Source organism: Aythya marila, assembly GCF_965140915.1.
Source record: "Aythya marila genome assembly, chromosome: 3".
In the NCBI taxonomy this organism is placed as follows: Eukaryota; Metazoa; Chordata; class Aves; order Anseriformes; family Anatidae; genus Aythya; species Aythya marila.
Window position 1 is genome coordinate 49,205,389 of NC_139044.1, and position 13,617 is coordinate 49,219,005.

The 13,617-nt window shown below is 36.9% G+C and overlaps 1 protein-coding gene across 4 annotated transcripts in view; it reads left to right on the forward strand.

Moving 5' to 3' along the window:
- Nucleotides 1–13,617, forward strand: part of UTRN (utrophin) — a 366,390-nt gene that overhangs the window by 98,921 nt on the left and 253,852 nt on the right. For all 4 annotated transcript variants that reach the window (XM_082756434.1, XM_082756433.1, XM_082756435.1 and 1 more), the window contains 8 exons: nt 2,445–2,590; nt 4,514–4,723; nt 6,230–6,343; nt 7,130–7,285; nt 8,232–8,402; nt 10,642–10,821; nt 11,462–11,596; nt 12,127–12,276. In XM_082756434.1, the coding sequence (XP_082612560.1) occupies nt 2,445–2,590; nt 4,514–4,723; nt 6,230–6,343; nt 7,130–7,285; nt 8,232–8,402; nt 10,642–10,821; nt 11,462–11,596; nt 12,127–12,276 (1,262 nt within the window). The remainder of the gene's footprint in view (nt 1–2,444; nt 2,591–4,513; nt 4,724–6,229; nt 6,344–7,129; nt 7,286–8,231; nt 8,403–10,641; nt 10,822–11,461; nt 11,597–12,126; nt 12,277–13,617) is intronic.

Here is a 13,617-nt window from a genome sequence, read left to right on the forward strand (position 1 = left end):
AATTTTTTTTTTCAGCCCTTACAAATTAAAAAACAGGGATTACTAGTTTAGGAAGCCATTTTCTTTTGGATAATCATTTGGTAAAATAATTATTTTCAAATGTACTTAAATACATAAATAATGCAGCATTCCTGAAACCACGTTTAATTGGTTAGCAAAAACATACTTAAGGTGAATGATACAGTTTCAAAAGTTGTGTGGGTCTGCCACTAACAGAAATAAATAATAATACTAGAAATGGAAAATGGAAGATTAAGATTAAAATTGAAATGTACGTATGGAATTTATTATTTTTTCACAGCTTAGTTGAGCATGTTAGCTGTACCTAATTCCTCTTGGAACTTTCATCTTTGAAGTTATTTGGCTTACTTTTCAGGCACATCCTGCTTGTGTTTTTGTTGCATCAAAAATGTCGTTATATGAACATTCAAACCAGTCATTCTGACTCTGAAAGGATTTTAAATATAGTGCACGAAGTACATATCTCTGTTAATATTTTACAGGTGAATACAAAGAACACAAAACTATAAGGAGTGTTTTTTTTTAAATTTGTTTCTCAGAAATGGGAGGAAGCATTTTGCTAATGGCCCCAGATGGAAGAGCATTAACACTACATTCTGTGTGGAGTAAAAATAGACTCAATTACTAAATTACTAGGTCATCTATAACAGTGAGCTTCAGTATGGCATGACTACTTCAGTTATATCAGTGCAGAAAACTGTATGAGTAACGTCTGCTATACTCAAATTACAGCATATACCTTCATTCTTACTGTGAAGAATAATTATTTTATGATTGTTATGAGTTGCTTCATATACAGTACCAATAAAATTATTACGTGATGTGACTAAAATACTCTTTTTCACATTACACATCACATGAAGCATCATTAGTATATCTGAACCAGTTATTACTCAGTAAAAACATTTTATGTATATTGGTGTGTTAAACTTGCATTTGTGTATTTTCTTTTAATAATCATTTCTCTGTGGATTGTTTGTAGTTAAAAGCCAAGGGAAATGCAAGTTTAGGGTTTCAGGTTTTTGTTTATTTACAACATAGCTTGAATTGCTTCAAGTTGAAAGAATTTCCAGAACCATGTAATGGGGAGAAACAGCTAGTGATAGCAGTCAAGGATTTGTGAACTTGGCAGACTGTCCTAATGTCAGTAAGTCCAACTCCTTTCATTGCTGTTCTTTGAGCCTCTGAAAACTCCCCGATTGGGTGGTACACAGTACCATCTCTACGGCATTTTTGATGGGAATTGTGACTTATTTTTTTTTATTTATGGGAGGCTATTTTTACTATTAACTACTTTTTTTTTTTTTTCTTCTTCAGGATTTGCTGTATTTTAGTGACAGTGCTCCTATTTGCTTTATAGCAAACTCTTCTTATTTTCCCTTTAAATTGATACTGGGTTTTTGAGCAGAGCAAGTTAGATAACTGTGATTCTCTCTAGAAATGTTGACTCATTTCTTAGTTATAAATGGCATGACAGTTCTGACAGCAAGCTGTTGAAAAGCTACCTGGTGAGTCAGAACAAGGCTTAACTTAATTTTCACTTGTGTCAGTGATGAAATTGCTTAGGAATCCATGGCCAGAGAATGTGCATACCATAGTACTGTTTTTACAACTAAACCCATGTTTGTTGCAGTTTTTGAAAACTGAGGTTTTCATTCTGAAATTCCAGTAATATGTGCTGCCTCCTGCGTGGGATTCCACAGAGGACAGGTCTGATTGAAATCAGAGATGCAAACAAAGACTGCGAGCAGATGCTCTGTCTAAACTTTAATTCTCTTTTCAGTGTTCCCAGATAGTGCATCTATTCTGGAAATATGCTGAAAGTTACTATTTTTGTATTTGCGTGTATGTAGACATTGATATATATATGCACATATATACATACCATTTATATACTTAAACATACTACTAAAATAATACTTTTGTGTGTATATTTATATATTTATATAAAATATTACTTTATATATGTAAATACTATATGTAGCATGTGTATATAACTTTAACATATAGTTGTTACAGGCACTATACTTTATATGCAACATATAGTAAATACCTGTATTTGTATACAAATAGTAGATACCAATTAAAAATTATTAGTATGAGAAATATTAAGTTGAGGGGATTTAAGTGTGCAAAAGCCCAAGTACTATTGATTTCCTCCCCTTCAAGTGATTTAGGTACTTAATTAGATAAAATGGGATTGAGCTTTATATAAAAAAAATATATTTTCTTAAAGGAAAAAACGTTGATATTAGCAGAAAAGTTAGCATATCTCAGAAGGATTCAATGTACAAGTATATCTCACATGATTTCTTCATTTTTTTTTTTTTTTAATTGTGCTACTTCACAAGTCTTATGATTTGGGTCCAGTGTCTATGTTCTTGCCTTGTATTTGGTTTAATTACTCTCTTTAACAATACCAGAGACAGAAAGCCAGCCTAGCCAGGACTACGTGGACTCTCTGCAGAGGCTGAAGGATGTGCTGAGTGAGGTGGAGTGCAAGCAGCAGGCCATCGCTGGTGGGCTGAGCGACCCTAGTAAGGTTGAGAAAGCCTTACAGCAGACAAAGGTAATCCCTACCTTCACACTGAAGCAAGGAAGTTGCTTGTTTTGCCACTGTCATCCTCCGTTCTCTGTCCCTTTTCTGTGAGGGAGACTTTTCAGTGAGGTCATGAAAATATTACTCAGTGGGAAGTCTGTCACGGAACAGTGCCTGGAAGCAGCCTCTGCGGCTCTGTGCCATGCAGTGCCTCTCCTGCAAGTGCTGCCTGTAGCCTTGCCCCAGTGTGGGGTGGGATGGATGCCTTTGTGGTGAAACTGCCTCTGAAGTTCACCTCGATAACAACTTCATCTTGTTTCATCCTGCTGGTGTGTCAGGAGAGGGTAAATGTACTGCTGTGGCCTCCAGATTGTCTTTCAAAGGGAAATTGCTTGTGAGCAATAAAGGTAATTAAATGATGCACAAATTCAGCCTAGTAGAAGTGGAATTTTGATTCCTATTGTGAACATATAAAATAGGTGAAAATCTGTGGATGACAGTTGCTTTATAAGTAGATGGTCTGGAGTGGGGGGAGGGAGAAACAAATAGATCCCTGCTCCCTCCCCTACCTCCTAGTGCTTTTGTAGAATAATGCTGAATTCAGAAATATATATATTTTTTTCTTTCTCCTGTGTGGCAGCACAAGAGGGCTGCAGATTATTGTGGAGGATCTCTTGAATTCCAGTTGCTGGATGTGGGGAAGGCTTTGTCTTCCCATCCTTCTCTGTTTGGCCGATTTAAAAAAAATTCTATGTGCTTTGGTTTTCTCTTTTGATGGTATTTCTCTATTGCTTAAAGCTGGCAGAGATTTTTTTTGGTTAGTACACTGGCTGAATTGCAGTGGCTTTTAGTCTTTGGAGGTTTGTCTTTTCCTTTCTGGATCCCTCCTCCCCATTTTCTTCAGAGACTAATTAACCAGAAAGGACATACCATGTCAGTGTGGGAGCTTTAAGCAGTGTGGTGGAAGATCAAATCACACAAATCCCTGCTCCCAGTCTCATTGCCTCTTCACTACCTATCATTTTAGAAGAAATGGTACATTTTATCCTGTTTCTTTCCTGTAAATAAGAAATAAAATTGAGAACATAAGCATACCAAAAAAGGTTTCTTCCTCAGTACAATCCAGTAAAATATATGCCCACACATCCCACATGTACATGTTAACTGTATATACTCACAAAGTTCATGAAATAAGTAATGATTTAATGTCTCAATTCCAAATGTCTCTCTTAAGTTTTAAGTATTTTTAAATAACCAAAATGCCCAATTAAATGAAGCAGCAGCATTTTTTCACATCTTGCATTACACCTTCAGCTGCTTTTCCTTAATATTGGTAAAATAACTATTTCAGCTCGTGTGACTCCTTGCATCTGAAATACCTTAGTATTTATAATATTTAGACTGTATCCTCTTATTCCAGCTGGAAGAGTAGCTGTCAAAACTAAAGTATCCAGAGTTTTTATTTCAGCTAGGTGTTAAAATAATTTTATTTATGTAACTGGGAAGCACACACTCATTGCTGTGTGTGTGTGGCACTATACCCCCCACCCCCATATACAGCTGGAGGGAGTGAAAAAACTGAGCTCCTAGTGTGTCTAAATTGCAGTTTCTTTTGTGACTGCAGCGTAGTGTAGCCATTGCTTTGCCAAGCTGAGTGCCAGTACTGCACAGCACAGCAGAGGTGGAGGTGCCTGGGTGTATTTGGCTATATGGCCAGGCCTTAAAGGCCATTCTCTAATCTCTGCTACTGCTCCAGCAGAGCAGCTGAAGGTTTTTCTGCTTAAAGTGTTGTTTGGACACTTCTGCTCCAATAACTTCAATAACTGTAATTCATCCCTTTACTGTATCTATACTCTGTGCAATGAAACCTTTGTACTTGCACGCGTATGTGAATGTTGTATGTTTGATACTGCGAGCAAACTTATCAACCTATCTTTTTTCCCTTCCTTATAGACTGTTTGTGAGACACTGGAATCCCAGAAGCCTAGGGTAGATAGACTTGCTGAAGAAACAAAAGCTTTGGAGAAACAGGCTTCTGATATAACTAAGGTATACACACAAGAGTTCAGGCATGTGCAAGGACACTGGAACAAGTTAAAGCTCAAGACTTCAAAAGATGTTAAGCTACTGGAAGAAATTACATCCAAGTTGAGAATATTTGAGGTAAAACAAAAGGATTTTGTTTTTGTTGTTGCATGACTCTTTTTTTTTTTTTTTTTTTTTTTTTTTTTTTTTTTTTAGAGCTCTTTCTTTCTTTATGTTCCTGCAGGTGATCCAGGGTGCTGGGCAACCTGATCTAGTGCATGTAATCCCTGGCCATGGCAGGGGGGTTAGAACTACATTTACCCTTTTACATCCACAGCCTATGCTGGGTGTTTGACCATTGGTAATTATTTGCCTGTGCAGTGCAAGAGCATTTACTTCATTAAACTTCTGCATACTTGGCTTGTGATTCAGCAAGTTATTTAAATGTGTCTAACTTTGTGAGTAATCCCACTTAATTCAGTTTAGCTGAATTGTAAGCAGCTTTCTGTAAGCAAGCTAAATGAGGTATATGGTAAAATGCCTTGTCAAATGACATCCTTTATAAATATGTATATATATATAAGTGTGTGTGTGTATGTATATATATATATATATAATTTTTAAGCTATGGTTTGTTAGAGCCTCCTGAGGTCTCTTTGTTGGAAAATAATTTTCAGGCTAATCTGCTGCAGGAAATTCCCCCCAAAAGGAAAAGGAATGAATAAAATGTCATGAATTTGACCTCTAATAGTAGCGTTGGCCTAAAAATAAACTTGATTTTAGTCTAATGGGTTTTCATTAGCAATGACTTTTTTTTTTCTTTGAAAAGCAATGTGTAATGTGTTGATATTGAAAGAACTCTTACTGCAAGGCTTTAAAGAAAAATATGTGCTGTCTTCCTTGGTGACATGAACTTTGACTTGGCTTCTCAAATAAAAGTGCTCTGTCGTGGCCATCATTTCAACATAACAAGATACCATCTATTAAAAAACCCAACCAAGTAGTCCAAAACTGTTGATTAAAAAAAATTCAACTATGTTACTAAAAATGTAAAGCATATAACCTAATTGAATCAGGACAAAAGTCTTTCTCCCATTTCTAATGTGTGGTGCTTGTTTTGGTTTGTAAGGGTCATAGGGAACACCCACAATTGTGTAGAAAGGAGATGGCAAACCTCCTGTCCCCCTCCCTGCCTGTTTTACCCTGGGATTTAAGGCAGCTGGTGAATTTTAGGTTGATGACTGTGCAATTCTGTATTTATTAATTTATTTCTGTGTATTGCTGTACTGAGCACAGTAGCTGCTATTGGACCCAAGCAGCTAGATTTTTTAGTTAGTCTAATCCTGTGTAGTTCTTTATTTTATGACTGCATTTCTCTGCAAGCCTTTGCCTGCATAGCCTCTACCTGTCCAATTTATTTAGCATTACTCACTCCTGTTCTCCTCACGTATATGTCTATAGGGTCATATCTCCTCCTTGGAGTACAACATGCCTCTCAAAACGGTGTGAAGGTGGTTGTATATGGTTAATATTATGAGGAAATTTCCAGCCTTCAGACAGGTCCCTCGTGAATTTGTTGAAATGCAACAGCCGTACACTCTTCACGACAGCATTATCAACTCTTTGTTACTATATTTGGTTTAGGCCAATGCAAAAGTCATTCAGAAGTGGATGGATAGTGTGAAAGACTTCTTACTAACAGAAAAAACTGCTCAAGGAGATAGTGAAGGATTTCAAAGACAGCTTGACCAGTACACGGTGAGTTTTGTTTTTCTAAGGAATCTTTTGAAATAAATAATATCATTAGCATCTCTTCATTATTGTTTTGCTACTGTTATTAAATATTGTCCATGGTATATTCAGTAAAGCCTGCCAGGCTTTACAGGGCACATTTTAATTAGTTCCTCATTGTATAGCTATAGCCATTTGTACTTTTCAGAGCCTTCACTATATTTACAAATATTCATCTTCAAGTTGGCACTAGCTCTTCTGTAAAAACTATTTATTATACTTTTCCTAATTTTACGATATGGGAATTGAATCTATGAGTAAAAAGTGCTTTCTGCATTAAACTTTCAAGGGCATTAAAAATAAAAAGCAAATAAGTCAGATGATGAAACTCCCATGGTTTAAGAGTTGCGTGTGCCTTACAAGTAAGATTCCTTCCTAGCTAGTGCCACATAATGATCACAGATAGAATGTCATCCAACAGTAAGTGGCTGCAGTGTACACTCAAATGTTTGTTTCCCGGGGAGGAACATGAGTCTGAGATATTCTAGAAACATCAGGGTATTTAATGCACATTGTCTTCAAACTTGAATTGTTCCATTGTTGACATCTAGCATGTGGGAATGTTTGCACCATGTGCAGCAAGCTGTATTTTGTTTTTAGTTGCACAGCTCTGGTCTTTTGGACCACTGAAGGATTGTTCTAAACAGGCTGGCGTTGAACACAGCATCACTCTGCTTTTTTATTAAAGTTTTTCTAAAATAATGAAAAATTGCAAAATTATTGATATTCTATAAATTCACTTTGTGTGCTCAGGCGTTTGTTAATGAAATGGAGAAGACTGAACCATCACTGAAAGAGATGAAGGAAGTAGAGTCTACTTTACGAAGTCAGCCTATTGCAGGCATAAATACTTGGGCAAAATCTAGGCTAGTAGACTGCCAGACACAATGGGAAAAACTGAGCAAACAGGTGAGTTCTCCAGATGTTGCTAGTGCTTACTTGTTAATGCAGCTGGTTTTTCAGTTTAGGATGGTGAAGAGGTGAAGCAGTGAAATGGTTGGATGAATATGTTTTACTTGTTCTACTGTCAAAGTAGCTGAAATCCATCTTGTCCCAGTTAATCCTTCACAAGTGCAAATGTGTTAGGGGATACCTGTGCAACAGTAATTTTGTTTGAATATGTGTACTTCTCAGTTCATGTGCTGCTTGCAGTTTAGTAGCTTGTAAATAAAAATGAAGTTGTTTACTTTCTCTCATGTTGCTTTATCCCTTTTCAGGGAAAAAAAAAAAAAAAAGCCTGTCCTTCTCTTGTCCCTGAAATCTGGAATATTATTCTGAACCTGAGTAATTTCAGCCTCTTTCCAAGCAGTTTTGAAAAATAAATAACTATAAATAGACTACCGCTTCAGTCTGGAGTATGTGGGTGTTTCTTTTGGGTGGAAGGTTTCTGCTGTCTGCAGAAACATTTTTCTTTAGTTGCAATGCCTGGCGAGAAGAACCTTGCTGTTGATGAACCTTGATCCAGATCGGCTCAGCTGTGGGGAAAAAAACAAGGCCTGGAGGAATTTAAGTGCTCTGTATAAAGACGGATCTAACTATATGATATCTGTGAGCAGAAGAGTGCTCCCCCTAGGCCCCTTCAAAATATGACTTTTTTTTTAGGGACTGTGACCCATTTACATATGACGAGAAAACAAACGTTTTCTCCTTCCTTCACCTCTAGATTTTATTGATCTGATGAAAATGGTTCATTAATGTGTACGTGTGTATAAAATTTGAATTATTTTTGCTAATTAAAAAGGCTTGAAAAATGTTTTGATAGAAATGTTTTAACAAAGACATGTAGTTTTTCATGTAGAAAAGGATATATATAAAGTACCTAAACTGCTGTTTCTTTTTTCACCTTGGATTCTAGATCATTAGTCAGAAAAATCGCCTGTCTGAAAGTCAGGAAAAAGCTGTAAATCTGAAGAAGGATTTGGCAGAGATGCAGGAATGGATGACCCAAGCTGAAGAAGAATATTTGGAGAAAGATTTTGAATACAAGTCCCCTGAAGAGCTAGAGAATGCAGTGGAGGAAATGAAGGTCAGGAATACCAGGTCATTATGGAGACCTGATTAAAAGGAAACAAAACTTAATGATTTCTAGGGGCTGACCTTTTGTGGAATTATTATCTGTATGGAAAGGAGCTCAGGTCACAGCAAGATTAGTGGTGTTTTTCAGTGTAGCTTCATGGATTTTTTTTTTGTTGTTTTAAAGCACAAACTATAAAAGCAGATGTTCTATTTGGTTACAAGGCATAGGGATTTCATAATGAATAGTGGCATGCAGAGCCTGCTAAGCCAGGCTTGCTATGTATAGCACATTTAACCCCAAGAATATGGAACCTTATTACAGGAGAAGAAACTTGAGAAAGAAAGAAAATGTGCTATTCTATCTGCCTAAATTAGCAGTTGGAAAAACATATTCTTCTGATTCCAGCTGTTGGGCTCCAGTTTCTTGTCCTGTGATATAGTAGCTCCATATTTAGAAAAAACAATCTAAAACAGTTTTGTTGTGAAGGTTATCTTGTGTTCATCATCTGTTGCAAACAAAAAAAGCTTGTCCTTGCTTCTTGGTAATTTTGAGACCATGGCCAAAAAAAAAAAAATGGGGAAGGAGGAGTTATTTTTGTTTCAATATAAATTACCAGTTGAATAGGTAATTTTCTTGGATGTATATACAGAGTAAACAACAATTTTCTCTGCTTTTAAACAATTTAATGAGAATTCAGGCATGTCTTGACAAATATTTTGAGTATTCACTACAGTGTTACACAGTAGAGTATAAAATAAAGGATTTTTTTTACCCTCTTTACAAGTGCTTTGACAAATCTACTTGAAGTTCTGAATTGTTCTTTTTGAAGGGGCTTTCTGAAGCAGTTTTTAAACAAGTGTTTTAATATATTCATGTCCTTTGAAGCCATTTGAGATTTCATAGTCTGACAGCCTGCTAAACACATGACAAGAAAAAGAAAGAACCCTCTTTTGATTAAGAGAGACTTTTAGCAGTTACCTCTGTCAAATCCAGATTGTATTCTGTGCTTTTTAATTTGGCAGGTATGTCATTGAGTCTGTAAGCCTGCTTTAACGTTTGCATATCATCTTGTATTTGCATTAAGAATATTATGCTGGGACTGCCTCTAGTATTGGGAAAGAGTGTTCTCTGTATATATGACCAGGAGCATTTTCTTGCATAAGGTCTTGAAAAACACTTCAGCTTGCTTAATTCTGCTCTCATTTGAATGAAGAGTGAAACTCTCTAATTTGAAAGAGTAAATTTAAGATGAGGGTAGGTTGGTTTTGATAATCCTCTCATAAAGTAGTATGTTCCCCAGGTTTCTATCCTTTACCTTTTCATTAACTGGATTTTTTTGGGATTGATTTACATTTACACATCTGGAACAGCATGCCCAACCACAATGCTGTCATGTGCTAAATTCTACTATAAAATTCAGTGCCTTACGTATCAGCTTCATGAAAGTGTCCTTGAAACCTGAAATGAAGGAGATGAAAGACAATCTCTGTTTCTGCTTCCTTCAGGTTGTCTCCATGCAGACCAGTCCAAGTCTGTCTACTATCTGTCTTCCAGCTGTCCTACTTCCTAAAGTCTGATTAGGGCAAAATTCAACAACCAATATGTTCTCTTTAGGTCTATGTGCTGAGAGTTGTGTTGTGCTTATCCTGTATGTTTTTTACCAAGCTCTTCTGAATGCAGCTAAGTTGAAGAAATTCTTCTCCTTGGTCCTTTTTAATGTCCCTCCAGCCCACCCAACACCTGTGGGAGAGGTCTTAACTTTTTAGTTTCATATCTTGGGTAATTACAGCTTCTTTCCTGGATAACTTTGGAGACAGTTACTGAGTTATAAGTCTCGTAATTTCTGTAAATTCACCCTTTTTTTTTTCTCCCTGATAAATTTGTGTTTGTGCTCGCCAAACCTCCTATTTATTTATTTATTTATCTTTGTGCAGTTTTTTTTTCTTTGTATCTGGATGCTAAAGTGGAAATAACACTGATTTTTTTTTGTTGTTGTTGTTTTGAGTCATGGATTTTTTAATGAACAAACTGCAAATGGTAAATATGGCTATATGTTTAATTAAATTGGATTTTTGATGCTTACTGATGTCATTTGAATTCTTTGTAAGTTAACGCCATATTTTGCTGCGCTCAGGCTCGAAACTACTTCAGTAACTACACTTACAAAGTCAAACTGCTGATCTATGGTTTGAATGATGAATAGCTGAATGCATGGCAAATGAACTGTGTCATATGTTTCTTTGGGCAGAGAGCGAAGGAGGATGTGTTGCAGAAGGAGGTGCGGGTGAAGATTCTCAAAGACAACATCAAGTTGTTGGCTGCTAAAGTGCCGTCTGGCGGTCAGGAGCTGGCGACTGAGCTGAATGTTGTGCTGGAGAACTACCAGCTACTGTGTAATCGGATCCGGGGGAAATGCCACACTTTGGAGGTAAGAGTGATAGCTCTCAACTAACTAAGCAAAACTGAGATGGATGACAAAAAATAGAGAAGAGTGCTGAAAATGGCTGATGGTGTCAATGAATCCCGTAACTTTGATATAAATGCATTTTGCTTTGGTGCCTTTCTGAGACTGGAATCCATGAGAAACCAGCTGCACTTGCTTTTAAAATCTGTGCTGTAATCAACACTTGTGCAAATAAGTAACCTTATCTCACAGCTCTGTTATCTATCTTTGCCTCTTCCAAAATGACAAAAGGAAACTTCTCAGAGGTTAGAGGTTGACATATGATGATAATTAGAACAGGTTGGCTATAGTTTGAGGTAGTCTGTGTATGTCCTACATTTCAGGAGGAGTTGATAAATTTAGATATATTTTAAAATTATTATAAGAATCTGGATATCTGATATTTTAGCCTTAATTTAGAGATTTCTATGCCTGTTTTAGCAACAAGGTAAAAAGAAATATGCAGTAGTTGTGGATTTTTCTGTCTGGAATGTACTGTTGAATGTGTTGTACCTGCCTATTTTAGGTGAATATCTTTCAAATATATTATTTTTGAGCTGTTCGTAGTATACATTGGCTATGCCTGGCATTTTAGGCTAATTGCAGTTTTTCTTGTTGCTTCTAGGAGGTGTGGTCCTGTTGGATTGAGCTGCTTCAATATCTTGATTTAGAAACAGCTTGGCTAAACACTCTGGAAGAAAGGGTGCAAATGGCAGAAAATCTGTCTGATAAGTTGGATGTTGTCAATGACGCTCTTGAGGTATTGTAGTCATTTTATAAGATTAGTGACTTTTCAGACAGTCACATTAAAAAAACCAACAACACATGAATACTACACTTCAGTAAAGTACTGAATTTTGTGTAGAATATTCTGATTCTTAATGTTAAATGAACGTATTACTCTGAGTCTGGAATGGGTATTTGTAAGATTCCCCCTCCCCCAAAGATGTTTTGTTGTTTGTAACTATTGTGCCATACTTGGTACCATGAAGAGGTAAAATTGAATGCTGTCTTCTGTCCTGTGTAAATTGATTAATTCCTTCCAGTGCTACAGTATGAAATAATGATGAATCGGTGAGAAATGCTGTGAAGTTTAATTATCCGAAACAAAACAACTACTGTAGTTGCCTTGTGCCACTATGGATTAAACCATAACTAATTCATGCTTTTAGAGCACTCTCAGGACATTTGAAGTGTACAAACATCTGTGCATGCAGCTACATTTCCACTTCTAAAAGTACAGAAATATTCAGTGCCTTGATCTTCAAAACTTCCTCTGCTCATTTCCAGTCCCTGGAATCAGTCCTGCGTCATCCAGCTGATAATCGAACCCAGATTCGTGAGCTTGGGCAGACACTTATTGATGGAGGGATTCTTGATGATATCATCAGTGAAAAATTGGAGGCATTCAATGCTCGCTATGAAGAATTGAGTCACTTGGTAAGAATTTGGGGGCAGGGTTCAAGAAGACCAAGTTTTTCAGCTCAGTGGGCTGAAGTGATTCCTGTTAGATAGCTAAATTCATGGTTGCAGGACTGCAGTGCAGGAAAAGAGGAAAAATGCCAGCTGCTTTCAATTTGGAATAATGGCCTATGAGCAAGATACATTTTTCTCCTTGTTCTAGTCATGTTTCGTTTTGCACGTTTGCATTCCCACCTTCCACCCACCTCCCTCCACATTTTCCAGATAATTTTGACCAAAAAATAATTTCTGATCTCAAGCGGGGCAGTTCAATAACTGAGGTTAATATTCCCTTACTACTGCCATAAATACCGGTGTGCTGCTCGGTAACTGTAAAAATGAAGAACATAAATAGTGATGTTTTCACTCTTTGAAGTGGCTAGGAATGTCACACAGAAATAAGGAACAGAAAGAAAGCATTCTTTCCATTCCCCATCTATTACATCCCCTTCCTCTTCTCATAGTTCTGTCTCATCTGTTCTAAGTTTATTGGGTAGAAAAGGGCTAGCAGTATTTCACATCGCATAAACTTGTTACTTGAGTTTTATATCCTGGTAAAGCAGACCCTTGCCAGATTTCTTGCCAGATTTGTAGAACTAGAGTTGTGAGGTTTTTTTTTTTTTTGAATGTCAATACCAAAATGTAGTCAGAGAGAATTTCAGTTGATTCTCATTACAGCGAGCAACATGAATGCACTGCCCTCAGCTGGGGGTTACGTGCTGTCAGGCAAGTGAACATTCGCTGTTGTTTTTTCTGTTGCAGCACTTCATTGCCATATGAAAGCTATCAGCTTTTGCAGCTACAGTGCTGACATACTGGGCTGTTGCCTGCTTGCTAAATCTGAGTGTGTTGATGTGTGCACACGTCTGCTGGCTTGTGTGTGCTAATGGGGAATTTGTGCTCCCTTGCAGGTAGCGCTGTTTCAGATGCACTTAGAAGTTTTTGTGTTGAAGGGAGGACCAATGGAGGGAAGGAAATGTGAACTCTGTTTTCACACTTTAAGAGAAAGTCATAATTTATTGTCTTGAAAGAAAATGTGCAGGTTTACACAGGAAACAATACTAAGCTGTAGTGTATTACAAAAGCCCTGATTCCCAATGGCTGGTAATTTTTGAATTGTCTAATTTAACAGCATACTTTCCTCCTGAGGTGACAGGAGAGGGCTGTTTTCACTGTCTTATGTCTAGCAGCAGAACTTTCCTTTCATGTCACTATTTATTTGTCAGTTGTTGGTATAAATAACATAGCATGCTTTTTTGTTAGAATAGAATATATTTTTTAGAATAGATTTTTTTGGATCTCCCCCACCTTGTTTTGAGA